The sequence below is a fragment of the Rhamphochromis longiceps genome, linkage group LG19, assembly GCF_057381845.1.
Source record: "Rhamphochromis longiceps isolate RC_006_pf linkage group LG19, R_longiceps_female_GT1.1, whole genome shotgun sequence".
Classification (NCBI taxonomy): Eukaryota; Metazoa; Chordata; class Actinopteri; order Cichliformes; family Cichlidae; genus Rhamphochromis; species Rhamphochromis longiceps.
In genome coordinates, this window is record NC_140575.1 from 23,405,388 (window position 1) to 23,433,262 (window position 27,875).

Below are 27,875 nucleotides of genomic sequence, written 5' to 3' on the forward strand. Positions count from 1 at the left end.
CAATTGTTCAGTTTACAGTTAATTTGTTCTCAGTTACTACAGTGATGAAGTCGTTTAGAGTTCTGCGGCCTCTGAAGAATGCTTTGAAACCGACTTTGGCTTGCTGTAGATTTGTTTTACGATTCAGAGCAACTTCCACTGAAGCTTTTTTTTTCTTTCGCATGTCTGCCACTCATAATTTGCATTGCATCCATTACACAGACATTAAAACTTGATTTAAGTTGTGTTTGCTTATTCCGACTGTAAGAATCAGATTACGGATTTGATCCTTACCTTCCTGGAGAGGATCTTTGCTCAACTTCGTCCGATGACAGACAAGCCTCCTGAGGCATTGCTTTCCCCCTTCCTCAAACTTCTGTAAATACCTGCAGATAAAAGTTTCAGATACTGTCGTAACTGCTGACAGTCTAATCTCACAAGACACACTCCACTTTCTCCCCTCAGTGACCCTATAGTGGGACTGTCTCACTAACTCGGTTTTTAGGGCTATTTTTAGGCAGTAGCAAAGACACTATTACATTGCTTCAAACATTTAGGACTTTTCTAGGTCTTCTAAGATAGTTGGTGTTTTATTTAAGGATTGATGACTGAGTTCCTGCCATTGAAACTTTCAGCTTCAGGTCAGCTCTATTTGAATTTACTCCGCTTTATAGAATGAAACACTTGACTGGGCGTTCCAAACTGGCCGGAGAAAAAGCCTTCCCATTGTCAAACAGCCAACATTCTCAACATATTTCCGTGCTGCTGTAATGATGAATACATGACTACAAAAAGTGCACTAGTGTACCTGATGAACTGTAATGTAATCCCTTTCCTTCTTGCAAGTTAATGGCTGTACAGCACATTTACTGGCACAGCTTTGAAGTTTATAAGTTTGCCATAATTCACAGATTAATACGTGCGGAGCTGAGCTACATGTTTGATTCTGTCCAGATAGAGCTGAGGAAATTTAATTAGGCTTGTCTAATATGAAAGAGATGAATGCTTTCATTCACATTCTCTTTGAAAAAGGCCATTTAGCCACCGCTGAAAAGTGCTTATCCTGACACGGATAGTGCCAACTGTTTTATTGTGGGTCGTTCAGATCCACTGGATGATTTGTTGTAAATTCAGAAAGGTTGTGTTTATCTCACAGCCAGCTATCCAGTCATATTTCATGACTGCTGAGGCACAACTCTGTTGTACACTTCAAAACATCAATTTATAGCATACAGCTGTAAGAATCTTTAAGGATGATCGATCATCAGGATGTTAACATTTCAACCTCCCCTTTTCCTTTCAGCAGGTTGAGAGCTGTGGCTCTCTTAAAGACAGTGCGAGTGTAGGCCACAGCTACACTATGGCGATGGCACAGGTCTTCAATGGGGACATGGGCGGGATCAGAGACAGGATGCCCGATGCCTGCTTCCCAAAACAGGAGAAGCGGGAAGTCGAGAATGGGATTCCCAGAGACCCTTCCTCCTGCCGTGCAGAGGACAGCTCTCAGGGGCAGAGTCTGAGTCATCCTCAAGAGAACGGATTCCTGTCCAGCCGGGAAGAACAGGACTTGGAGAAAGCCAATGATGACTGCCTGATGACGCCGCGCAAGAAACGAGGGAGGCGGAAACTGGAGCACCCAACTAAATGTAAGATTTTGGCCATTTTCATTTGGGGTTTTTTTTTTAGTTTTTAGTTGAGGTTTATTATCTTTTGATCAGTCTTGTGTGGCTCCAGGAAGAAAAAATCCTGGGCGTGTGACAAGTACAAGATGTTGAGTAATGAACCGTAAATGGATGTCAGACCAAGTAGGTCGACTGATGCTGCCAGGATTAGTAACACTGGGCTCGAAGAGGTGCCTTCATGCTGCTGCACAGACTAGTCTGCAAAGCAAATTGGTGATGATGATCTCCACTGTTAACATTTATGTGAGACACAGTATGCAGACTGTTATGCATGCAATATGTCGCTTATTTTGCCTCAGTTTGGGCTACCAAATGCTTTCAGTATGCAGAAGCAGTTGGCATTTAAAAGCTCAGCGTGCTCCATATGACAAAAATGAAATTACAAATGTAATGAAAAAAGAAAGGGATAATTACCAGATAATGTAGTGAAAAGAAGAGTGGATCACTTTACATTTATTATGCTATCCTCTAAGTTAATTACAATGTGCCGTTTTAGCAGGATATAAAAGAATACAAATTTAATTTACCCCAAAGGTTTCGACTCATCCAGCAGTTCATTAAAACATCAAAACGCAGACTACATGTACCAGCAGCTCTGACAGTATGAATTCACAAACTAATCTTGAAGACAACACTTAATTAAAAATTTAGGGAAAATGCCCAGATGTTTAACTTTTTAATAAGACAAGAACAGGCTCTGCTCCCAGTGTGCAGTTTTAGATTAAAGAAGCAATTATTTATTAATCTGTCTGTTCAGTTTTTCTAATAATTTCTCCATGCACAAGTAGTTTCTGCTGCCAGCTTCTCGAATGCGAATGTTCGCTGCATTTATTGGACTTTGTACAACGTAACAGACAAAATGATTAGTGCATGTAATTTATTACTCTACTCATGTTCATTTTGAAAATATGGCCACATTAACAGTTAAAATTAGCGGGATTAAATCGTTTATAATAGAGGGATGCAAGAAAATTAGGACAAAAAGGAAATGTCGTACTGAAGAATGCCTCAAATATTTATTTTTCAGGAAATAATTTGACAAAATAATTATGGCAAATAGAATTATTTTGTATAGATCAGATTTTTGTTCTGTTGGACTAAATCAGCACCAGTCGCAGTGCACCAGGAGATAAAACAACCATGTAAAGCGATGTAAATCAGTGGGGCATTGTTGTGAGAAAATACTGCTGACAGGTAGGTTTTAGGCCAAGATGGAGATTAACCATATCACTTAGCCCCCCCAACACACCCATCACAGCACACATGCACTCCATTTTTTGTCCTATCTCTCCCTCAGCCACGTGCCTCTCCTGCTCCGCTCTCAGTCGGCAGACACACTGGCTATGACCTTGATGAGTGCAATAAATAAATCGAGGGGAGGAGCAAGTTCTCTCCTGGCAACGGGCCTCTGTTGGGAGCTGGCAGGTCTCTGTTGTGGCCACCTCCCTGTCGGGGGTCCTGCCAGGTGGATGGCTTTGTGCCCAGAACTCTTTACAAACTGAGTCTGCACTCTGCATACACCTGATCTGTGCTTCTAGGATCTGTTACTTCACTTCCAAGCAAAAGGCAGGAATATGCATATTGGCTGCAGGTGAAAAAGGGTCAGATTTCTTAAAGCTCAGTCCAGTGCCGCTCACCATTAGCATGGGACGCAGATGGCATGGAAATCTGATTTCCACATTTCTACCTTAATGATGGTAATTCTCTGATAAATCATGAAAGTGTTTTGAGCCAACCATTTTCTTCCGCTTATTTGATTCAGGGTCGTGGGGAGAACTAGCCTATCCCAGCTGTCATAGGGTGAGAGCCAAGGTACACCGTGGACGGGCTGCCAATTTGGTACAGGGCTAACACAGTGAGACAATTTAATTCCACTGAGTTTTTTATATAGTGCCAAATCACAACAGTTGCTTTAAGGCGCCTTATATTGCAAGGTAAAGACCTTAGAATAATAGAGAGCAAACCCCAACAATTAGATGACCCCCTATGAGCAAGCACTTGGCAACAGTGGTAAGGAAAAACTCCCTTTTAACAGGAAAACAACTCCAGGGGTACCAGGCTCAGGGAGGGGCAGGTGTCTGCTGTGACCTGGACAAAAGACAGGATAAAAAACACTGTGGAAGAGACCCAGAGACGGACAACCATTTACACTCACATCCACAGCTGATTTAGTATTACCGGTTAAACCTGAATGTGTAAACTTGACACAGAAAGGTCCCAGCTGGGATTCACACCCAGGGCCTTCTTGCTGTGAGGTGACAGCGCTAATCAATGCACCGCATCTTTTTTTATTTTTACAGTGAGGAGAAGCCTTAGAAGTAGACTGTATGAAGTGAAAACTATTAGGGAGTATACTATTAGGGACTGCATGAAGTTAAAACTATTGAAAAGCACTTGACCAGTCTGTCAAAAGGCTAATATTACTGTCAGAAAAAGTGTTACTCGTGCCTCTATTCAAAGAATGTGTCTTTTTTGAGGACACTGATTTGAAACCAGTGGAAAGTGCAACATTAAAGCACTGTTTACAACTTTAGTCTAATATAGGAGCATGCTAACTCAGAAAATTAACAGCAGCTTTGTAAATTCCCAGTGTTTCAGTGACAAATGTGTTTGTAATTATTTTTCAAACATTAAGACCACATAAAGAATGACCTAATCTCTAAAATTTTGAAAGGGTTGTCAGCACTCTTTTCCACGATAACCACTTTTAATGAGCCCTGTGCCGTGATAATCTAGAGTGAATTGTGGGAGTTTGCAGGAAACAACCTATAAGCATTCCTTTCCACTTTAGCTGTGTAACAGAAATGAAAGGTCTCAGCAAAGTTTCTCTCACAAGATAAGACCAGTTGTCGACATGTCAGACCAGTTTGTCAGACAGAGGAACTAGGTAGTGTGATAAAGCACCGTTAGCCACAAAGTCAAACAAACAACCTTCACAATCAGATACTCAGAGTAGAGGTTTGCAAGCACTCTGCAAGTCCTTCAAAATCTGCAGCAGATGTTAGCGACATGGCTGCATCATGGTGTTCACCAGCAGCTATGTGGGATGATACAGCAGAAAGTTTGCTCGAGATTTTAAGATTTTTTTTTAATCAACATGGAGAAAGGATGGTGACATTTTACAGAAATGTGAAAGCAGCAAGGCGTTATGCAAACACTCTGGCATGCGCATGTATGATGTTAACATTTACCTTATTGCATTATACTCAACAGCATATCAGACTGCAAAAAAATCCCAAAACAATCCATGCAGGGGGCTTATTAAGGTTTTAACTAAACATTTAAAATGTGTTGGTATATCCTTTTTAGAGTGGAGAGACCTTGGTGGGAGGCACTGCGGTCGATCAATAGTCAGCTAAACAGGGTTTCTGTTATCCATCTGGAGGGTACAGGAAGGACTTTAGCTCCAGCAGGAGTTGAACTGAGCTCCAGCAATACTAGAGCTGGAACCCACTCAAAGTATACTCTCTGTGGGCAACATTAGCCAGCTCCTCATGCAAACCCAGTGACCTTGGCAGTGTGCATGCCTCACCGATTTGTTATATAGTCACTTATTCCCGATGAGGACAAGGAGACCAGTAGAGAGGGGTGGGGTCAGGGTGTGTGTGTGGGGGGGTGGTGGTGGTGGTGCAGCAAGTTCAGCCACACATGGAACCAACTTGAAGAGGCTGCTAAGAGAGCGGACTATTGTTTGGACAGGTTTGCAGGGCACTTCACTAACAATCCTGTGCAGAAAACACGCCATCAAAAGTTGTCCTTAACCTCTTAGGACTCGAGTGTTATGATAGTGTTTGGGCTTTAAAACAGCAGCTAGTTATGTGTACTCTGGCTGTGCCATCATGCTAATTCAGGCCACAGCTGCCTCAATGTTGTGTGTATGCTGCCCCGGTGTAATATCACTGAGCCAGGGCCCTTTTCGAAACACGTGCCTTCATTCAGATTAAACATAGTGAAAGTAATACACGAGCTTCTGGTTTGAGCTTCTGTGATGAAGCTGATTTTGGCTTGCTTATCAATGTTTCTGCAGCCACTGTGGCAGAAAACCTTTTCATAAATCATGAATCCCTGCTGCCAGGCTAGCGTTTCAGTTGGGTGATATCCATGCTCGCAGGCTAACCTCTCGCTGCTCCGCTGAACACAGGCAAACAATGCCTTTTAAGAATGAATAACATGCCGTTGTTGGTGTGCACCCCCAGACATTAAATCATGGCCAAGTTAATGGGAAATCCCAACTGGAGCTTTTACTGTGTTTGAAGCATTTTTATTAGACTGCGGTTTCAGTGCACGTTTCAGCAAATATTTTCAGTGCCATTTTTGACAGCTTTACCCCGCTGCTGTACCTCTCACTTACGGTTTCGCAACTTCCTCTGTACAGTTAGGCACTCTTTCCTGTGCAAAACACTGGACTTGCTGGTACTCTTTAGCGTCTTGAGCAGTAATAATATATCAGCGGTGGGTAAAGCATGATGATTTCATGTAATTGCGTGAATGTTTTTACAGATTTTTAAAAAGAAGAGTAGAATTTTCCAGTAGTAATGTTGGGAGGTTTGCATTTTTGGATCAAAATGCCATAATACAGCGGTTAGAGCTTTTCTTATATGAATATCTCCTCATTTCTTGGCAAGAATAGCACCCTGAAAAAATTTAGCTTCTTACACTGAGTTTCTGCCCACTTAAACCCACACATATCCATGATTAGTTGTCTTTTTGCTTATAAATGAAGGACTATAGTTGTTAGATTGACTCATCCACTTAAAATCTAAATATTGCTCAAAATTCTTGAACGCTTGCTTGTTTACAAAGATTCTTATTACTATATTATTACTGTAGCTGGTTATAGTTTGACCTAAGGCTGGGCCATATCATACCGTTCACGGTAATACCGGTATAATGTTGGGCAACGATAAGAAAATGAAATATCGCGATAGAATATGGGTAAAACGCACATGCGTAGTGCCTTTCTTTTCATACGCACATGGCGGAAAAAGCATGGTGGAGAATGAGAAGGGCGAAAGCGGGTCGTTGAATGAAACGGATGAACCAGAATTGGTTTGTAAAAATGCTGCAACTTCAGTGGTGTGGAACTGGTTTAGCTTTCGTCTGTCAGACACACAACAAAGCACTATTTTTGGTAGAGCATGCTAGCGGGACGACGTTATTACCGTGTTCTTTGGAAAATACGGCACACTTAAAATCAATCCTTTGATTTTTCTGAAAATCAACAGTGCCCCTTATAATCCCGTGTGCCTTATTTATGAATTCTGGTTGTGTTTACTGACCTCGAAATGATTTTATGTCGTACACGGCGCTCGAAAATCTGTCAAATATTTTAGTACGACTTTGCTAACCTACGAACCCGCACCGCTTGATGGATTGTCGGAGCATTACGGCTATCGTAGGCAGGAGCCTCGCAGAGTGATACGTACTGTGCTTCAACATAATATTATCGTATTGTGTGTGTATAACCTCTTTTTAAGTTTTATGGATATTATACATGGTTATGCTGAGGCCAATTTCCACTAGAAATGCCTTTTGGTTAAACTGTCAGCAAGGAATTTGCATTTGCACTGTTAAATTTTTATATAACTTTAATGCTCATAAAAACAGCTGCTTGTTTAAGTAAAAATACATTGATGGGATTTTTTTTGTACTAATAAAGTTGTGGAGTTGTAAAGTATTTTGTCTAGTGTCAATTATATCGTCAGTTATATCGTTATCACAAATTTTCAAATGCATATCGTGATAAATATTTTTGGTCATATCGCCCTGCTCTAGTTTGACCTACTACTTACATTTGAACTACTTTTGTGCTGTTGTATAATTTAACGTGTGATATCATATTCTAAAAGTTGTACAGTGGCAATCAGACATTTTTAACTGCTGCATGAATGTAGTCTAGTAAACCGTACTAATAATCTGTAGGAAGTCCCTCAGAAATATTATATCAAAACTATCAATACTCATTTTTCTCATCGCCATGGATGCATGAGGGATTTCTTCTCTATAGTGTTGGCAGTGTTAAAGCCAGTTTGCAATTTTGGGGTGTCCAAGATAATGGAAATCCCAAAACGGTGCTTGTGTTGTACAGTGAGAGGCATTCAATGTAATCTTCAGTCTTCAGTCTTGCAACCGAAGATTATCTGGGACAAAAAAATTCTCACAGTGTCTAATATTTAGGACATTTCTAGCACAGCTTCACCTACTTCCAAGGTCTGTGGAGATAAGCAGTAGTTTTAGACAGGTTGACAATCCAGGAAAACCTGTGGTACTTCATTACGTATTGGTCAAGTAAGCACTGGAGCTTCAACCTCTTTAATGTCTTCCAACCAGCCAGCAGGAATGCATCATGAAGTGATGTGTCTAAATGGTATCAGTGGATTTTAAAATGGGCTAAACCAATTGACTGGGACAACCAAGAAGGAAAAATAGTTGAGTTGTGGCAGCAGCAGCGTATTTGTATGAAGTGTCCCCCCCAGCTGTTATCCTGACTCCATCATGAAGAGTGTAGTGTGGAAAGGAGTAAAAAAAAAACCAAACAATATATTTAAAATGGAAAACTAAAGATAGGCTTGGAAAGGCGTATCAAACAGAAGTCTATTAAACAGGTGTGTGCAGGTAACTGTGTAAGTGTGCGTGTGTGCGTGTAGGTGTGTGTGTTTATATGTGTGGACAAAGATATGACACTGCAGTTATCTTTTGGATAATTTAAGATGTCATTTGGACTGTAGCCAGCTGGCCTCAGCTGTCAGGTTTTCTTTTTATTCTTTTTTATTTTTCCATTAAATTGATTCAGTGGGGTTTATTAAAACAGTTCCAAATGTGAAAATAAATCTTTTAAAACTAAGAAAAAAATAAAATAAAAATAAAAACTCCTACTGAATGAACTGTGAGGTGAAACCCTCCTGTTAGCTGTGAAGTCTGTGATCTTTGAATGCCCAAACTTAGCTTTGACAAAATTGTACTCAGCTAAGGTACAAAGTAAATTATTCACTCCTCAGCTTTAATACACAAAATAGGAGGCTGTTTTTTTCCTTCCAAAATAATGTTGACAAGCACTGGCTATTGTGTCTCCTCACTACATACATCTCCATCTACACAAGACAACTGCAGGGAAATGAGAATCCTGTGTCGATCCATTTCAGGCTTTGGAGATTGGCGGGGAGATTATATACAGCCCCAGAGTCACAGACGTGAAGCAGTGTACTGTTGCCTTCAAAACTCACTCTCAGTAGTTAGGGAGGGGCCATGTTAATGGCAGCCAGCTGTGTTTCTCATGAAGGGGGGATATCAGGTCAGAAACACAACATTTGCAAGTAATCCTGGCCACCCTCCATCTTCATCATAATTTGGGCAGGCCCTCCGAATGTTCGGAGTGGCTATGGTATCTTTCAGCAGTTTATTAACTTGACTTTAATTTGATCAAACACGTCATTTATGGGGGTCAGATTAATATATGTATAATATGGCTCAGTGATGGACGAGAGCTCACTGAAGCTCAACATTGATACAGCGAAAGCCGATGCCAGCTCCCTCTCTCTTATGAATGATTCAGGCCATCCATTGTGTCACTGTCTTCTCTCTAGATGTGGAGCACAAGGAGGAGGATGGGAGTGATGCGGTAAAGACTGAGGTAAGATTTCTGTCCTGTTGTGTCTTTATTCTTTGGTTAATGTAGCTAAGGTGACTGTCCCACGTTGCAGAAGTGTAGCTTCATTTATTGAAGTGGGTGAATTACCTTGCTCGTGTCAAACCAGAAGTCAAACCGGTTGGGTTCTGAACTGAACATGGCAAAAATGAGAAGCTATTCCTTTAAACTTACTCATTAAACTTTTGCCACATGCCTTCCCATAAATGGAGCAAAGAAGCCTACACTGTATCAGCACCATTACACAAGTGGAGGCTATTCGTTTTCTTGCCTTTGGACTTATGAAAGAAATGGTACCTGATGGTGTATAAATTTGAAATATCAAATACACTTGGGAGCTTGTTGTATAAGTCGGTATTGTTGGCCTTGAGTCTGTTAGACATGGTGACATCATTTCTTCCTGCCTGACCAATCACCAGCATGCGAGACATCATATTTTTAGCAATGTAGTTAACCCCATCTTAAGTTTATTATTACCCAGTTGTTACCTAAATTGTTAATTTGCAGGTTGTAGCGACAGATCAGTCATTTTACTACAAATCTGGATGCTTCCTTATGACAGAAACTCTCAGAAGAAGAATCAAAAACAAATAGCTAACTTTTTTTTTTAACGCCTTAAACAGGGAGGTCGAGGCAGGCTGCGAGGGGGAGTTGGTTGGGAGATCAGCCTTCGTCAGAGGCCCATGCCCAGAATAACCTTCCAGGCTGGTGACCCTTATTACATTAGCAAGAGGACCAGAGAGGAGTTGCTGGCCAAGTGGAAGATGGAGGTGAGTACCCCAGCTCTGTCCCAGCCACCACAGACGGCAGGATGAGTGACAGGCGTTGACTAAAGCCGCCAGGGTAAAAGACAGAGCTCGTAGTGCATTCATGCTCTGCCAAGTGTATTTGATGGGTCATTTGATATCTCATGAAGGTACCATTTATTTCAGTGGATTTCCAGGCCTTTCTGGCTCAGTAGGCTCCTGTGTCTCCTGGCTTAGTTCTTGTGTCTTGCATTTGCAGAGAAGAAATCACACACAGCTGTGTAAATAGCATTCGTTTGGTGTGTTGATATGATTCATGCCTCCTGGATGAAAATGTGTTACATTTCGATTTGCATCATTCTGACTGCTTTTGGTGTGTTGAAGCTGAGCCAGCCAATGCAGTCTCCTAAGGACAGATTCTCCCTCTGTCTTTGTTAATATCGAATGTACTTTTAATTGGCTAGATCAGACTAAGTTTAGATTTAAGAAATGGTGTTTAAAAATTAAAGAAGTCCAGTGTGAGGATGATCTTGTAAGAGTAGTATTTTCAAAGCTTTCGCAGATGCTTATATATGGCACGGGTTCATAATTTAATGGGAAAGGATTCAGGAGTAAAAAAAGTAATTATCAGCATATTAACCCATTTTCTTCCTGTGTATTCAGTCAAATAGAAAAAAGTAGTGTATTATAGATGCACTTAAAAAAATTCTAGCAATGTATTTGTAAGGTTGTTAACAACTTGATGTGAAGACACTGCTTGACTCTGCCCACCATCTGCAGCTGTGCTGTGTACTTTGCTATTTGTACTGCAGAACGTATTATAGACAAAGTCAGAGTTCCTCTGCTGGACAAACACCAGCCGACTTTACTGCTTTGAAACGTAATCACAGTAGCAATCATTTCATCTTTCAACCCAACAGTTGCAGAGTAAATTTAATTTGTATATATAGCTATATGTAGCACTAAATCATAACAACAATCGCCTCAAGGTGTTTTGTATTTTAAAGTAAAGCCCCCCTGACAGTATTGCCAAATCAAACATACTGAGCAACCAGCTGTAGCAATCCCTATTGAATAATGGGGCTGCCGAAAGTAGATTTTATAGTGGCATGTAAATGCATCATGAGTCGAAAAGAAGCACTCAGTGCATCATGGGAAGTCCCCCAGCAGCTTCAGTTGGTAGCAGCATAACTAAGGCCTCAGTCGCACAGGTCTTCAGACAGGTTGGCAACCCCCTGCCAATCTCCAGTCGGTAGAGAAAAATGTGTATGCCCTGACAGGTTGCTGAGTGGTTCCTCGAGGTTGCTGGCTGCTACTGGGTGAGATTGGATGCAAAGAAGGTGCTGCATCAAAAACCTAATTGGTTTGTTCAGCAGCAGATTTCTGTGGCTGTGGTTGCATGGATTTGCAAACATGTGGTTGCAAAACTTGAAAAGGTTCTACTTTTGCAAAGTGCAAAAGTAGAACTTTTGCTATTCAAGTAAAAGTTGTCCCTTTTTGCTGAAACCAACACACTTCAAAAGATGCAACTTTTACTGTGAAAATAAATGGTTTCCTTTTTATTGTTTGCATTCCACTCTTCACAGACTCCCTATGGTTTAGCATGTAGTTGGAGTGCTTTTAGACAAGCTGACCTCTTCTGTATGGGCGACTGCAGCGAAATACTAGCAACCAAAGCAGTTGTAAGAAATTTTTTTGCATGTCATCATCTTTTTGATTAATTACATATATATTTTTTCTGACCAGGCGGTCGCCATTCAGTCTCTAGGAGATTAAGGGAAGGTCCAGGGTCACCGAGTACAGCGCTAACTCTAAGCTTTATCAAATATGATAGTTAGAGAGCATGCTTGTTTACCAAATGCAAACTGGGAGGTTCCACAGGTGAAGTGCCTGAAAGCTGAAGGGTCTGCCTCCCATTCTACTTTTAGTCTACACTCTGAGAGTGAACTGCTCTAATACAAAAAAATATGTTGGAGGCCAATGATTCAGGACTTTGTCAGAATAAGGATTTCAAAGTCATTCCTGGATTTAGAAGGAAGCCAATAAAGAGAAGCTGAAATAGGAGAAATATGATCTGTTTTTATGGTCCCTGATAGTACTCTTGCTGAATCAAACAGCATTTGCAAACCAGGAATTTCCACTTGTCTAATTTTACTGTTGGATGATGTTGCATTGTGGTACAGTTGGCCTTCCTTTTTTTCTTATTTTTGCCAGAACCAGTGGCCACTTCCAAATAAAGGAGGGGATTTTTACGCAGGTTTTATGAAGACCTCTGTGCTACCTGTTAACACACTTCAAACAATATTTTATATCCATTAACTACACTCAGAACAATCACACAGCTTGCTCTTTTATCTTCTGGCAAATATTTATCCTTGATTTTTCTTTTTAGAACATTTATCATCTGTGAATGATGATAGATCATCCTTCATCATTGTAAAATTCTCCACATTGCTTACTTAATCCTCATAGTAATGTGATGGCACCTACCTTCATCTGTTACATAATGGGGAGTCTTCCATTTCTTCTGCTGCTCGCTTCTCCCTCTGCTCTCCTCGGGACCGTAAAAGTGTCTCCAGAGAGAAAATATTGCCAAATTAGTCCTACGAGTGAAATGTCATAAAATACAAAGTGGGTAGTTCACATTTTCCAAACAGAGGTGGATACTCTTGAAGAAGTAGCTGTACAAGACAGGGATTTATGGGGATTTGCAAGATGCAAATTTTGAATGTACCTGCTCCCCCCCCCCTTCCCCATCCTTTTCTTATCTGGCTTTTTGCAAGCTTTGAACTCATTTGCATAAAAGGGTGATTTGTTTTGACATAAAAGCCCTTTCTTGATATGATTCATATCCCGTAATTTTGGTTCTGCTCTTGCTACAAAGATCTTTGCTGTTGCATTCTGCTGCAACAGGGGCCATATGTTGTTGAAAGGCTGTCTTGCACTTTCTCCAGGATCCCTGTTTGTTTCATTTGCCCTGTGTTACAGTGGACTTCTCGGTCTCTCCCTCTCCTTTTCCCTGCTCCATTCTTCCAAGGACCCCTCCCCCAGCTATGGAAATGAACTCTGTGCTATGGATATGAGGGTGAAGATGAGGTTTGCAGCAAATTTCCAACCCTGCTTGCAAGAGAGCCTCTTGGCTCCTTGCCAAAACTTTGCAAGTCCTCTCTAGCCAACCAGCGTTCCTGTCGGCAATCACCTGACCCTGAATTCCCAGACAAAGAAATGTTCATGCTTTCTTTTTTTAAGCGATCTCTCCTACGCCAAGAGTGGGGGTGGAAAAAAAACTTCAGCCCCACACTGGATTATGAGGGTTGCACGCTGGCGTGTATGGGTATGTGCACTGCATTGTTTGTTTGATAACACAGGGGGATAGTGTGCATGTCTGATTAGCCTGCTTACAGCGAGGGGAATATGCTGACTTCAGGTATTTCCACGAGAATTGTTGTGGACCATCTGCTCTGCACGGCTTAAAGGGAAACGTCTCTTTAAAAAGGAAGAGGGAGCAGGGAGCTTTAGCCGTGTTTGGGAAAAAGTTGATTGGCATGAAAAAAACTTTTTCCCCTGGGTTGAATACTTGCTCAAACTATTTCCTGCTTCAGAGCAGCAGCTAGAAATGTTAGAATAGCATTGTTTTCAGAGGTGAAGTATATTTAACTTTTGAAAAAAATGTTTGTTTTTTATTTCCTCAGTGCCGGTATCCTTCACCTTACATAACATGCACCTAGAAAAAGTGTGAAGTGAAGCCCTTTTCTTCCTATCTTTGTGCACTTTGTTCTGTTTGACTCCTAACATAGATTACTGTAAAAACTCAATCCCTTAGAAATATTTTAAGTGGCTTTTTTTGTTAACAACTCTAGTTGTGGATTAATGGAGAAGTTGATTTATGTATTCATGGGTAGCTCTGTAAAATTCCTAATTATCTCTTAAAGGGATGTAATACAATGAGAAACAGATGGCCTTTTTTAAAACGTATTTTCTGGGCGATGTGACCCCCCGCACCCCCTCTTCCGAGGACACTCATGTTGTAGGGATCAGTGCTAAAAACAGCCTAATGAAAGCAGTAGCCGCTGAACCTGACATTTGTGCATTTTTGCAAAGTATTTCCACGCTAAAAGCTTTTTCAAAGCTTAGGATCAGATTATTCTCCATTTGGAGTTAACTACACCTGTTGTGGCTTTAGTTTTTATTATTTTGCTGCAGTTCTGCTCAGCAGATAAGCTTAGGTCTTTGCACTGAAAAGACATCTCACTGCATTATCCATCACACAGTCACACAAATGAGTCCCCGCTGTGCCTCCCCTGCCTGTTGCGCATGACAGACTACTGCATTCAAAGGTCACACTCTTTTGTGTTGTTTCAAAGGCTCAGTGTAATTTTTGTGACAGTGCATTTCGTCTAATGTTTAGGATACCTGATTGTTTTGACTAAATGGCATTTTTTCTTGAAGTTTTAACACGCTTCTCTCTGTAATCAGATTTGATTTTCTCTTTGTAGCTGGATCATATTATTTTTAACATGCACAGTGTTGTTTCATCTCAGCAACTGCACTTTTAAATCTTTGACCCGTAAATACTGAGACGTCTATAACTTGTAAAGTTAATAACCATATAATAGACAGTTGCTGACTGCAGCTATGCAGTAAAAGTGACCTTTTTGTTAACAAGTGCTGCCAGATTTGATAGTAAAGTATCATCTGCACACCCCAGAGACCAATATCACTTCTCTTTTTTTTCTTCCTCCGTTGCAGTGCACTCTGTCACCCCTTGAGCCCTCAGGGTATCATGCAGCACATCCTCTAAGTCTGATTATCCCTTATTGTGCGCCCAACATGTCTCCACAGTCTGCCAGGGGCCTGCAGAGCTTCTGTTTTCTCTCTGCTCATAACAAAGTCCACGATCACTGGAAGCTTAGTCTTGCATGATACTTTAGAACATTTAACATAGTTTTTTGGAGGGTGGGGGAAGGGGGATTGTGTAGTTGTTTTCAGCACATTTATTTTGCAGTGTTTTTACAACTACAGTATGTCTGCTGTCATTTTTGGTATTGTTGTTCAGCACAGCGTGACAGCGGATATATGGTATTTCTGGTATCTGGTATTTCTAAGCTGTCAGTGACGGGCAGGCGTGTGTAAGTGATAAAGACCGCATTGTGTCTCTGCTACCTCCTTTCGTATTTTCCCCTTTAGACTCTGAGGGCCTGTCTTGCTGGTGGAGCTGCACACACACTGTGAGGCCCCCAAAAGGGGGCAAGACAAATATCTGGTTCTTATAGCCACTGTACTTTCTCTCCTCCCCCCACTGGCATTTTCAGCGTCACTTTCTCATTGGCTCCGAGGAGAAGGAGTCATGGAGACAGCCGAGTCCTAAAAACACAAAAACGAATGCAGGAAAAAGGTGCTTCATTGGCTTTTACAGATAACTCTGTATACCTGCAATTACCAGTCAACAAATATGAAGAAACTCACTGTGCCAGTTTAATTCATTAAACCAAGACTAACTAACCTTCCAGTTAGTCTTAAGTCAGCTCATTTCGTCACAGCTACACCAGTGACTGCCCTCCTCACTTGCCCATAACAACACGGATTATTCCACCACAAACTATGTCAGCTTAACTGGCATTTGGTAGTTTTTGTATTTTACCAACTGGAACCGCACATTCACGCAGGGCTCTCGAACACTAACTTCAGTGTTCTTGTACTGGAGCCAAGAGGCCTAACACATATGGCCGAGGGCTTTGAACCATCCATCCCGCAATACAGTACAGATATTTATAAACCACAGCAGAGCCTCTTGATTGAAGAGCACATGTTTCTACTCTTCTGCGCCGACACCCCTCCCCATGCTCGGCACTACCTCCCCTTAAAGGCACTATTGTTTACTAGTCACACTGGGGGAGAGGACGGAGCGTTGTGCTATACTCTCTCTCAGCCTCTCTGCTGTTTGACTTTTTTTCCTCCTCTTCCCACAGAGCCTCTGAGTGAGATATGAGAACCTGAGAAACACTTGAGCAAAAGTAAGCACAGCTGTGCAGCACTGCTCTCACGTGGAGCCTATAGTATGACCAGCACGTGTTTACATATGGTACTGCATATATTCTGTGTGTGACAAAGGAAAAGAAAGAAAGGAAGAAGAAAGTTAGCACGTGTTCGCAGTACAGCCCTACTGGGTGTGTGTTTGAGAGAGAGAGAGAGAGAGAGAGAGAGAGAGAGAGAGAGAGAGAGAGAGAGAGAGAGATCAGAATGAGTGCAGCTGTTGGGGATTTGCTGTGAGAGGCTTAAGTCCCGGCTGTGTCTCGTCCTCTCTGATCGACCTAGCGGTTCAGTGTCAGGTACCACAAACCAAGTGAACGATACACTGCAGGTCTGTACACTATAGAGTTATTGTATTCAGTGCTGCTGATGAATAGGTCTCACACGCAGAGATAAAGACGCGTTTGCAAAGGCTACCATTCTGCATTTACACAGCAGAAATGAGGCGTGCCTCTTATGTTCTATAGCTAAATAGCTTCAAATCCGTCAGCCTCTGTACAGCTATATCTATATCTGAGGGAAGCATTTCATGCATGACCAGATTTATGGAAGACTGGGCTGCGTAACAAATTGTTACCCTTGTGAGTAAAAAACTGTGTCCATAGAAGTTGTTGGCAGTTTTACTGCTTCTCGGATGAGAGGTGAAACGTCTTCAAGCAACTTAAAGAAGTCCAGACGCTTTTCTTTGCAAGCTCCTTTGACTACGATGACCTGGATGACTGAGAACCTTCACAGACATTTTGGCAGTTTTACATTTTTTTTTTATTTTTTTTTTACTTCTTTGATATATTGCGTTTATATTTCCTTGAGGTTAGTAAGACCCCCCCCCCCCCCCCAAAAAAAAAACAAAACAACAAAAAACAAAAAGAAACATCACACCACCCCCTATAAGCAAGCACTTTGTGACAGTAGGAAGGAAATACACTCTTCTAACATGAGGAAACCTTTACCACAAGCAGGATCAGGAAGGGGCAGCCATCTGCTGTGACCGGTTGGGCATGACAGGAGGAAGACAGGACAAAAGATTCATGATGGGAGAGATATTTAATAATTAATAAAGATTAAATGTGATTTAGTGATGTATTAACAGAGGTACTGAAAACAGACTGAATGAGCAACAGGAAGCCCCCCCTAGCAGCCTAAGCCTGTTGCAGCATTACTAAAGAAGGGTTCAGTGTCACCTGATCCATCCCTTGCAGCGTTCAGGATCAACTGAAGGCTCTTCAAGGAGTTTTTAAAGCAACCTGATTATAACGAATTACAGTAGCTCAGCCTAGAAGTGAGGCACAGGTTACACATCATTTATCTACCTTTGTTTATTTTCAATTAATTTTTTAACTTGAAAATGTCAAACTGTGCCTATTTTTGTGGTTTAAGAATGTTGCAAATTGATAAATACTCACATAAAGGACGTTGGTAAATGATTAAGCTTCAGTTTAACACTTCAGTAGGTTGTCCATCAAACACAAACCACACAGTGTTATCAGGCTAAAGGGTCGCACACCCATGTTTAGCTGCAAAGCGTGGGGGTTTCTGCTCTGATAGCCAAGAGGTATGTTATATGAGGATTTGGTTCAAATAAGCTAGATTTTTCACAGCGTTTTGAGAAATATTGTAGTAAATGAAGTTAAGACAGCAAATATTTGAAATCTTGATGTTTCATCATTGCTTGGCTGATTTTTTTTTTTTTTTTTTGCAAGTACCTGGGTTTCCTGTGCTTCATTACATATCTTGACAAGTTGGTGGGGTATTAGTTAAGTTATTAGCTAGTGCTACCATGCTGAAAAAGACAGCTGCTAATTAGCGCCAAGTAACATATAAACAAAGTATCACTCACCAAAACTGGTGCTCAGAATTTTTGAAAAGGTACAATTATTTGCACAGCAAGTCAGTATTTGTCACACAGTTGTAGGGCTGGGAGATATGGCCTAAAATCCATATCATGGTATAATTTGAAGCATGTGCGGTAACGATATATATTGCGATATATTCTTTTCTTCTGTATAACGTATTTTACAAAGTATAAGGCACACTTAAAATCCTTTAATTTTCTCAAAAATCGACAGTGTGCCTTATGTATGAATTCTGGTTGTGCTTACTGACCTCAAACAGATTTTATGTGGTACACGGCGCTCAAAAATCTGTCAAAAATGCTTTAGTACGACTTTGGTAAGCTATGAAGCCACACCGCCTCGGAGCATTACGGCTACCGTAGTCAGGAGCCTGGTAATCTGGGTCCAAAACTCCATCTGCTTCAGGTCCCAAAGTCAAAGGAACACTGCGGCATTACTGACAGTTAAAAACTGTCTAAATTATTTCATCTTTAATAAAATGATCAGCGTTGCTGCTTTACCAGTTGTAACAATTAAGTTTAACATCCAGGCATCCATGAAAACAGAATTTATTAAATTCAACGGAGTTAGAAGTTAGCAGGAAGTTAGCTCGCTGGTTTCCACCTAAACATGACATGCCATGTTCTGACTGAGAGATATCTGAAGAAATTCAAACGTACAGCTCTGCTATCACTTCCAACATAAATGAGGACAGAAAACTAAGCAGTGACGTTTGTAGGGTTACTGAAGTTGGACTAGCTGGTATATAATAATGTCCTACGTGATTGCTAGCAAAACAGCTATGTTAGCATAACATTAGCACAGTGAAGCTGAAGGATGAACGTTAACTTTTTTCCACTCGATAAAAGTTAACGTGAGGGTTCTGCTGGTTAGGGACAAATGCAATTGCATAGCAGGATGCTATAAACGGACCAAACTTCAGTCAGGAGAACAACTAAGATAATCCATCCACAATACGAGGTTAGTCATTAATATACAGCAACAACATGGGAATAGAGCAGCTGCGAGGGAATTCGGCATTAATGAATCAATGGTAGGGAAGTGGAGGAAGCGCAGTTTTTGACTTTCCTCATATTCCAGAAGTGCTTTGTCTCTTTGCTATTACTGTCGCCCGGTGTTCTGGGAATCCATCCTACCCGAAAAAACATCCTACCCAATGTTAGATGATGTTGTTTGCAGCCGCTGCAACCAGGCGCAGCTTGATAATGACACCATCAACATGTGCTATTGCGGTAGAGCGGTATAGTAAAAATCTACTGCTGGCCAAATTTATATCGTTTCTACCATATACCGTTTATACCGCCCACCCCTACACAGTTGCATGAAAAGACACAAAATGAGAGATGCAGATGAAGTCTGGAACATAGCTAGCTGTTACAGCTCCGTCCACCTGTAATTTTAAGGCTTAATAATATTTAAAACGGAGGTGTTAACAAATCAGATCCTGCACAGCTGGTGTGAGGGCAGTAATTTTTCTATAAATACCAAAACCATGTTTTAACATGGGAGGGTATGGTTATTGAGTTGCTGTTGGAGCCAGCCTCAAATGGCCAATCCAGAAAGTGCAGCTTTGTGCTCTTACTGGTTAGCTTCATCACAAGTGGCTTCTTTTTCTTCTTTTTTCACAGTTATTCTTCAGCTGTTTGTATTAATATACAAACAGCTATGTCTGATTTGGTCACATTTATACATATTTTTTGTAAATTATATTTTTTTAAATCCTCTAATAGTGTAAATTCCTGATATCTTGATATCTAGCTTAAACTTACTTAAACTCAGTGACTGCACGCATCATGTCCTCATCTCTGTTATCACTTGGCTTTGTTTCAGGCAGAGAAAAAGGCCAAACAAATGTCAGCAATGAACGCGATGAAGGATCACGAGGATAATGAAACAGAGACCCGGAATGAAGAGGTCTCAATAATCAAACACCCACAGCCTTCAAAGCAGCAGCTGCAGCAGCAGCTGCAGCCGCAGCCACACACTAAGTCTCAGTCACAGCCTCAGTATCAACAGCAATCACCGCTGGTGCTGCCACAGCAACAGCAACAACTGCAACATCAGCAGCCACCTCAGCAGCAGCAACAGCAGCAACAGCCTACTGACCCAGCTTCCCCCACTGTGGCCACGACCCCAGAGCCTGTCGCCATCGAAGGAGAAGACAAGACATCCCCCAAGACTCCAGACACTGAGTCTGAGTATGAGGTAAGATCATTTTGGGTTTCCCACTGACTCGTGTCTGGTTGTAAGCTAGTCTGTACTGGATAAAGGATCCAGTTGACGGTGAGGGTTCATCTTTATCATGCAAGGTAGCCGGTCACGTTCTGGGAATGTATTCATTTCAGATATTTACATAATTTCTTCTGGGATTGTTAAGAATTCTGATTGTGACATCTGCAAACTTTAAAGGGCAAACGAAGCATTCAAATAAATGACAGGTTTTTAAATATGCACTAATTTAACGGTTATTTGGAGTAGATATGTGTAAATCAATTACTTAATTCGGCAATTATTCAACCTATTTTCATAAGCTGTACTTTTTTCATAGTTTTCTCCCACATAAAAATCCCTAGCATTGTTAATTTTATGGGAAAGTGAGTTTAGCTTTCTCAGAAAAAAAAGGTGATTTGTGATGTTGCTACGGTCACCATTTTCATATAAACGTTTTTATCTAAGCGATCTAACCATCCAAAAAGTAAAAAATATCCCTAGACAGGCTGTTGAAAAAAGGTTTCACAACTCTGCCCACAAGTCATAGCAGAGGGGATGATTTGTCTTTTCTTTTGGCTGCAGGACGGTCGTGGTTTTGGCATCGGCGAGCTGGTTTGGGGGAAGCTCCGAGGATTCTCTTGGTGGCCAGGCCGCATCGTATCCTGGTGGATGACGGGACGTAGCAGAGCTGCTGAGGGAACCAGATGGGTCATGTGGTTTGGAGATGGAAAATTCTCAGTGGTGAGTCTTTAGAGCCAACATTAATATTGCTGTTAGGTCTTTTTTTTTTTCTTCTTCAAGCAAAACAGACGTCTGTTTATAGTGACAGCCACAGACTTTATAATGAGCTTATTGGTTTTATTTACTCAGCCAGATGATCCTTTAGAATATAAACAGAAAACTCAATGTCTGGAAAGTTTTTTTTTTACCTCAACACGATTCCTTTAAACATGCGGTGTAAACAATCGTTTATTTTTATGTGTATTTTCACAGGTTTGTGTAGAGAAACTATTGCCTTTAAGTTCCTTTAACAATGCCTTTCACCAACCAACTTACAACAAGCAGCCCATGTACAGGAAAGCCATCTACGAAGTCTTACAGGTGAGCATGGGAGAAGATTTTAGGGCACAGCTTTCGTTGTAGTTAAACCTTTAAACTTACAAAGCGAATGTATCTGACATTCATATTTTTTACATGTTTTCAATCTTTCATGTAAAGACTTCAATATCTGCTGTGGCATTAAACCAAAGCCTACTGACACTTAGCTTGGCATAGCATAAAGACTTGAAGTAGGGTTGAAGCAGCTGCAATGGTTCTTTAGAAAGGCCACGAATATTAACATGGCACATCTTGTTTGTGTCTTTGTGTCTTTTTGCAGATATAGAATAAGAAGTAACTTTATTCCATGTTCCCCAGTCTTTTTGAGCATCTCAGGAAGAGGGTGTTTAAGAAGCTTTATGAAAATTGCAGAAACGTTTCTGCAATTACCATAATTTGGAGAGCCAAATGCAAAAAAAACGAAGAAGTAATTTCAAAATAAGTGCTCTCAATGAGAAATTCAAGAGCAAAATTATCCAAGACGCCCCGCAGGCAGAGCCCTCTCAAATTATCCACCCATTTTAGGCATAGTATTAAACTGAATGGGACTAAAGGATCTTTACTGTAAATATCATAGAATAAGAATACATTTTTGGTGAAAAACGTTTTGAATGTGTTTGTAGGTGGCTAGCAGCCGGGCAGGAAAGGCCTTCATGGCCTGCCCTGACAGTGATGAGACAGAGACCTCAAAATCCGTGGAAATGTTAAACAAGCAGATGATTGAGTGGGCTATGACAGGATTTCAGCCCACTGGACCCAAAGGCTTGGAGCCACCAGAAGGTAAGATGACATCACTATTTTAACCCTATTTATGACCCATCTGGAAGAGTTAAAAATTGCTATATATAATGGCATAGCAGATGTATTCTATACACTTGGTAATTAAAAACATCCGTAACATTTGGTGCAATATTAATTTTTTGCTTCTGTTGTGCACCCCAGAGGAGCGTAACCCATACAAAGAAGTTTATCCTGAAATATGGGTAGAGCCAGAAGCAGCAGCCTATACACCTCCTCCAGCCAAAAAGCCTCGCAAAAGCACAGCAGAGAAACCTAAGGTCAAGGACATCATTGATGAGAGAACACGAGGTAACGTGCCTCATTTATTGGGTTATATTGGAGTCATGAACTCTGTGTCCAGCTCCTTGGGGAGGTTGCGGCGGTGTTTTACATCACTATAGTGGTCTGGGAGGTAAGGTATGGACAAGAGATCCATTAGCAAGTGACGTGAGAAGGCAAAAAGATTCAGGTTGCTCTAAAGACAATAAATAGATGCTATCTAGAAAGACAGTGCCCTGTCTTTATTACAAGTATTACTCATCCTCCGTCTCTTCCAAATGACAAAAGAAGAAAAGAAGTGTAATTCAATTCAGTTTTATTTATGTAGTGTCAAATCACAACAACAGTTGCCTTAAGGTGCTTTATAATGTAAAATAAAGATCCCATAGTAATACAAGGAAAACAGAGGAAACTCCAACAATAACATAACCAAATGTGTATTTTGACTGACCCATCAAATGATCTGTTTGTTACATTATTTCTTTATATATCATGAAAGCATTTGTGCTGTCAGGGATTATCATGATGACTGATACTTTAAGTGGTTTCTGACATGTTTGGCGAAGAAGTTTTATTTGCGTGATACCATCTTAAATTTTAGTTTTATTTATTTTTTCCTATATTTTTTTGAATTTACTTCTAAAAAAAAATGAAGGAACTAACACAGATTCTTCATTTCTCTGTGTCAGAGCGACTTGTTTATGAAGTGAGACAAAAGTGCCGCAGCTTAGAGGGTAAGTGAAATGTTCTCTGTGTGCTCTTGCTTGTAGCAACACCGAAGGGCCTCTCAGGAGGCACCGACACACCTCTTATTTGTACCTGTTGTTGACGGGCAAAGCCGATTATATGCATGCATCTGTGTTCACAAAATAACAATGAGTAAAAAGGAGGAAATGGGTTTTCTGTAATTTCATCTACCTTATTAGCAGCTTTGTTTGTTTTCTCATAACCTGATAGCTAAACTAACTAGATCTAGACCTACAGTTGTGGTCAATGTTTACACACACTTATGGTCATGAATAATAATTTGGGGCTCAAACATACATTTCATTCAGTCTCTCTTAGCAAGTTGCAGCTCAACCCTTCTGAGCCATCAGCAAGCTTCTGGAATAATTATGGCTGTATATCTGACTGGTCTTCTAGGTGGTATTGACAGAATTAATTTAAATTTGTTGGTTTTCTGGTACATAGTACACACATTTTCAATAAGGTTCAGGTTGAAGCCTTGGGAAGGCCATTCCAGAAGCTTAATTTTAGCCTGCTTTATTCATTTTAAAATCAGTTTTGATGTGTATATGGGATCGTTGCCCAGCTGGGACATCCAATTATATCAAAGTTTCAACCAGCTGTTGATTTGAGGTGAAGTTAAAGGATTGGGTGATGCTACCACCATGCTTGACAATTACCTGACAGCTGGATAACGAAGTGTTTCTAGGTTGAAACACTCACCCTTACTACTCTAAGCATGCTTCTTGGTGTTGTTGCCTATCCTCTGTAATGCTGGCAAAGAGAAACTACCAGTCATGATCACTAATGAGAAGCTAACAGGCCTTGTCAAGTTAAAAGACATTGCAGAACCTTCAGCACCAGTTATTCAAAGATTTATACTTCTGACCATGTTTAGATAAGAGAAAATCCAAAATAAATTAAAACTAGTGCAAAGATGTATGCTGTACAATCATCCCACTCTGGAAAAATAACAGGAAATCATTAAAAGTACAAATTACCCTTCGTGTCCCATGATGAGCGTATGGAAACTTCTGACCACAACTGTATCTCATAGATATTCAAATTGTTTCACAGAGGTGTGAGTTCTGGGTGCTCACTCCTCTCAGAGCTCTGCCTGTTAAATACTAACATGGTGTTTCTCTTACTGCAGACATCTGTATCTCCTGTGGAAGTCTGAATGTTAGCCTTGAGCACCCTCTTTTTGCTGGAGGAATGTGTCAGAGTTGCAAGGTAAGCTGCGATAAAGGCTTAGACTTGGACTCAACTAGGGTGTTATTAAAAGTCACAGCAAATTTCAAAGCTCCTAATAAACAACACATATTTTAAGCAGCAACTGATGTGACCCCGTGTCTTAGAGTATATTTTGGATATTTTTTGCAGAACTGCTTCCTAGAATGTGCTTATCAATACGACGACGACGGCTACCAGTCATACTGCACTATCTGCTGCGGGGGACGAGAGGTGCTCATGTGTGGGAACAACAATTGTTGTCGGTAAGGTTTCTACCATGAGAGCCTGTGTTGCAATTACATGGATGTGCATGGAGTCTGGTAGAACTAGATTTAGTCTACATATACAGCTACACATTACCTGACCTGAGCACAGCCTTTTTTATAGTTTTGATATGCTAAGTGGTCAAGACAACAGTTGGATTTTTAAAACCATAGCTATGAGGGATTTTCTTGGTGCAAAGTTGACAGAAAGGCAACAGTAACTGAAATAACTGCTCATTACAACCGAAGTATGTAGAAGAGCATCTCTAAATTTGCAACACGTCAAACCTTGAAGCATTAGAAGCCTACAGCAGCAGAAGACCACACCAAGTGGCACTCCTGTGAGCTAAGAACAAGAAACTAAAAATAAACTGACCTTCCATAACCTAAATCTACTGTTAGTAGAGTATGAAAGGGTCTTTAAAAAAAACTTGCAATCTTTGCAAAATTCTCATATGCTTTCTTCACACCTTTATTACAGGATAATCAGCCAATTGACTTGTTCTCAAATCTCTTTGTCATAAAAAATACTCATAAAATTATTGCTTAATAAAGAACATTGTGAAGCTGTGTAGCAAATAACAGCAATATTTTTCATTTTTGAATAGGACAGTACTTGCCTCTAAATTTACAGTTGTTTTTCCAGCACAGATAGCAGGATTGTGCGTTCACTGCTCATATTGGATGCACAATAAAGGCTTTGTGATGGGTCACTAATCTCGTAGCAGTGATGTAAGGCAACATCGTGGCAGCCCAGTGGAGAACTTGCTGATAGCAAATATTTTATAAAGTGTGGTTGCACTGTATTTCTGTTGAATAGAGCATTGTTAAACATAAAGAAACAGACTGGTGTTCTCACACAGTTAGATTGAAGTCTAGAAAAATACCATTGAGAACAGATTGAGCTTTGTCAGAGGCATGCTGGACTGATCACAAACAATGCTATTTTTGGATGGTGGCGTTTGACATTTGGATGACAGTGTTAACGATAACTTGCTGCTTCTCAAAACCCACAAACCCCATTAAAAACCTTTTTATCTACACCTTTTAAATACAAAACAAAGAGTGATAATGAAACTGTGCTTGACCTATGACCAGTGTTGGTCAAGTTACTTGAAAAAAGTAATCAGTAACTAATTACCGATTACTTCCCCCAAAAAGTAATCCCGTTACTTTACTGATTACTTTTTCAAAAGTAATTAATTACTTAGTTACTTAGTTACTTTTTAAAAACACGATTTACAACCTGAATAGGTGATAAAGTGATAGATCTTTCAGCCCATTTCTACTTTTTCTGCATAATCCATCATACAAAATGTAATCAAATGGAAAAGTCTCTTGTTTTTAACTTGTTTTATCAGTTTTAATCTTTTAACTTTATGCATCAAGCAAAAATTTAATTATATGCAACAGTCTCTGACTGGAAGAAATTTGCTTAACATTTAAACTTATTTTCTGCACATTCCAGCACATAAAATATTTTTTTTTTGTGTTTACACTCAGTCTTTCAAATAGATGCAAGTAAAACACAGCAGAAAATAACTAACATCAAAGACTAGCGGTCCTGTTGCTCTATTTTCACCTGTAAAGCAGGAGTAGCGTAGGCGGAGGTTTACCCTGGTGCAGGTGTGCCGCGGCGGTCAGTTGAAGAATCCGCGAGTTTCTCAGCGTACTCGGTGCTTGCTTGGAAGTTTAGGGGCTTTTTTCGCTATAAAGAGAAGTTTTCTTCCCAGGCACAACGGACGCTAATGTTTTTGTCACTTTTTATGGAATTAAACTCAAAATAAGGTCAGTACTTCCACGCTTTAAACGCTGCACGCTCATACTCTCTCCTGCATTCGATATATGATCCATTGTTGATCTGCACACAGCTGTTGTCACGAACGTCGCACTTGCTTACGTCACTGTCATGAGACATTCTGGCAAAAAAATCACGGTTTTAGTAACGCAGCGTTCCTACGGGAAAGTAACGGTAATCTAATTACCGTTTTCGCAATAGTAATCCCTTACTTTACTCGTTACCTGAAAAAAGTAATCAGATTACAGTAACACATTACAAGTAACGCGTTACTGCCCATCTCTGCCTATGACTGATAAACTGATTTAGAGAAGAGAGACATGTCGGTCATGTTCATATTGTATAATTTTATTTGAAGGACACAGATGTTCTCCTACGATCATTACGGTCAGCAAACCCCCTCATACGAGTCCTTGGTACTCATTGGTTGATTTTCTTTTTGATCTCAGCCTGTAAATATTTGGATTTGTATCTTGCCTACTTGATGAAGTATTCAAACCACCTTTGTGGTTGTTCTTATTACAGCAGGTGACTCCAGGGCAACATTTGTCTGTCATAAAACACACACTGATAGCTGGTGACTTTGGAGGCCATGTGAATACAGTGAAGATGCTGAAGATGCAATTTTGAGAATATTTGTTCTTTATATCAAGGTACATCAAAAGATGGGTACACTGTGATCATAAAGGGGGTGGATGAGGTCAGCAAGAGTAATCAAACTGGCTATAGTGTTAAGACCAAATTCTGACCTTACCATCTGAACGTAGCAGAAGAAATTGAGACTCATCAGACCAGGCAACAGTTCTCCAGTCATCTAGTTTCCCATTTTGGTGAGCGTCACTTTCCTGTTCTTAGCTGACAGAAGTGGCACGCGATGTGGTCTTCTACCACTCCAGCCCATTAACCTTCAAGGTTTCAAGTGTCGCATGTTGAAAGATGCTCTTCGGCATACCTTGGTTGTAACAAGTGGTTATATGAGTAACAGTTGGTTTCCTATTAGTGTGAAGCAGTCTGGCTGTTCTCCTTTGACCTCTGATATCAACAAGGCATCTTTACCCAGAGAACTGCTGCTCACTGGATATTTCATCTTTTATGGACCATCCTCTGTATTCCTTTCTAATCTGGTAGTAAACTATGCCAGATGCATCTGGCTTTGCTGTTGGCTAATAATTACCCTGGCAATCAAATTTTCAACAGAGGCATTGTACCACTCTGTCTTCTGTGTGTGTGGGGCTCTTTCAGTCACAACTTCCTGTTCCTCTTCTAGTTAAACCATTACTGCTAGACCAAACATTTCTCCTTACAGTCCTACTGGCACAAACGAAAGACTTAACAGACTTATTTGTTGAGGGTTTTTTTTAAACGATTTTTCCTAAAAATGCAAATAACCTGTGTAGTGGAGGTATCAGGGATAGACACGGTTATGGCACTGATTCACTCCTTAGCACTACGGTCACCCTGGTGTGTCAGCCAGAACACCACTTCACCAATTCTCCCAGAGCATGGAAAAAAAAGCTTAAGGTTTGGTTTGAGGAAGTTTATTTCCTTCACA

The 27,875-nt window shown here is 40.6% G+C and overlaps 1 protein-coding gene across 8 annotated transcripts in view; it reads left to right on the plus strand.

Moving 5' to 3' along the window:
- LOC146646754 (DNA (cytosine-5)-methyltransferase 3A-like) overlaps window positions 1-27,875 on the plus strand; it is a 52,454-nt gene that overhangs the window by 10,013 nt on the left and 14,566 nt on the right. For 3 of the 8 annotated variants that reach the window (XM_085390767.1, XM_085390770.1, XM_085390768.1), the window contains exons 4-14: window positions 1,283-1,625; window positions 9,245-9,291; window positions 9,930-10,076; window positions 19,766-20,140; window positions 20,729-20,887; window positions 21,140-21,247; window positions 21,868-22,024; window positions 22,187-22,333; window positions 22,993-23,037; window positions 24,183-24,262; window positions 24,413-24,525. In XM_085390767.1, the coding sequence (XP_085246893.1) occupies window positions 1,283-1,625; window positions 9,245-9,291; window positions 9,930-10,076; window positions 19,766-20,140; window positions 20,729-20,887; window positions 21,140-21,247; window positions 21,868-22,024; window positions 22,187-22,333; window positions 22,993-23,037; window positions 24,183-24,262; window positions 24,413-24,525 (1,721 nt within the window). The remainder of the gene's footprint in view (window positions 1-1,282; window positions 1,626-9,244; window positions 9,292-9,929; window positions 10,077-19,765; window positions 20,141-20,728; window positions 20,888-21,139; window positions 21,248-21,867; window positions 22,025-22,186; window positions 22,334-22,992; window positions 23,038-24,182; window positions 24,263-24,412; window positions 24,526-27,875) is intronic. The other 5 variants (XM_085390769.1, XM_085390771.1, XM_085390773.1 and 2 more) reach the window with 3 other exon arrangements.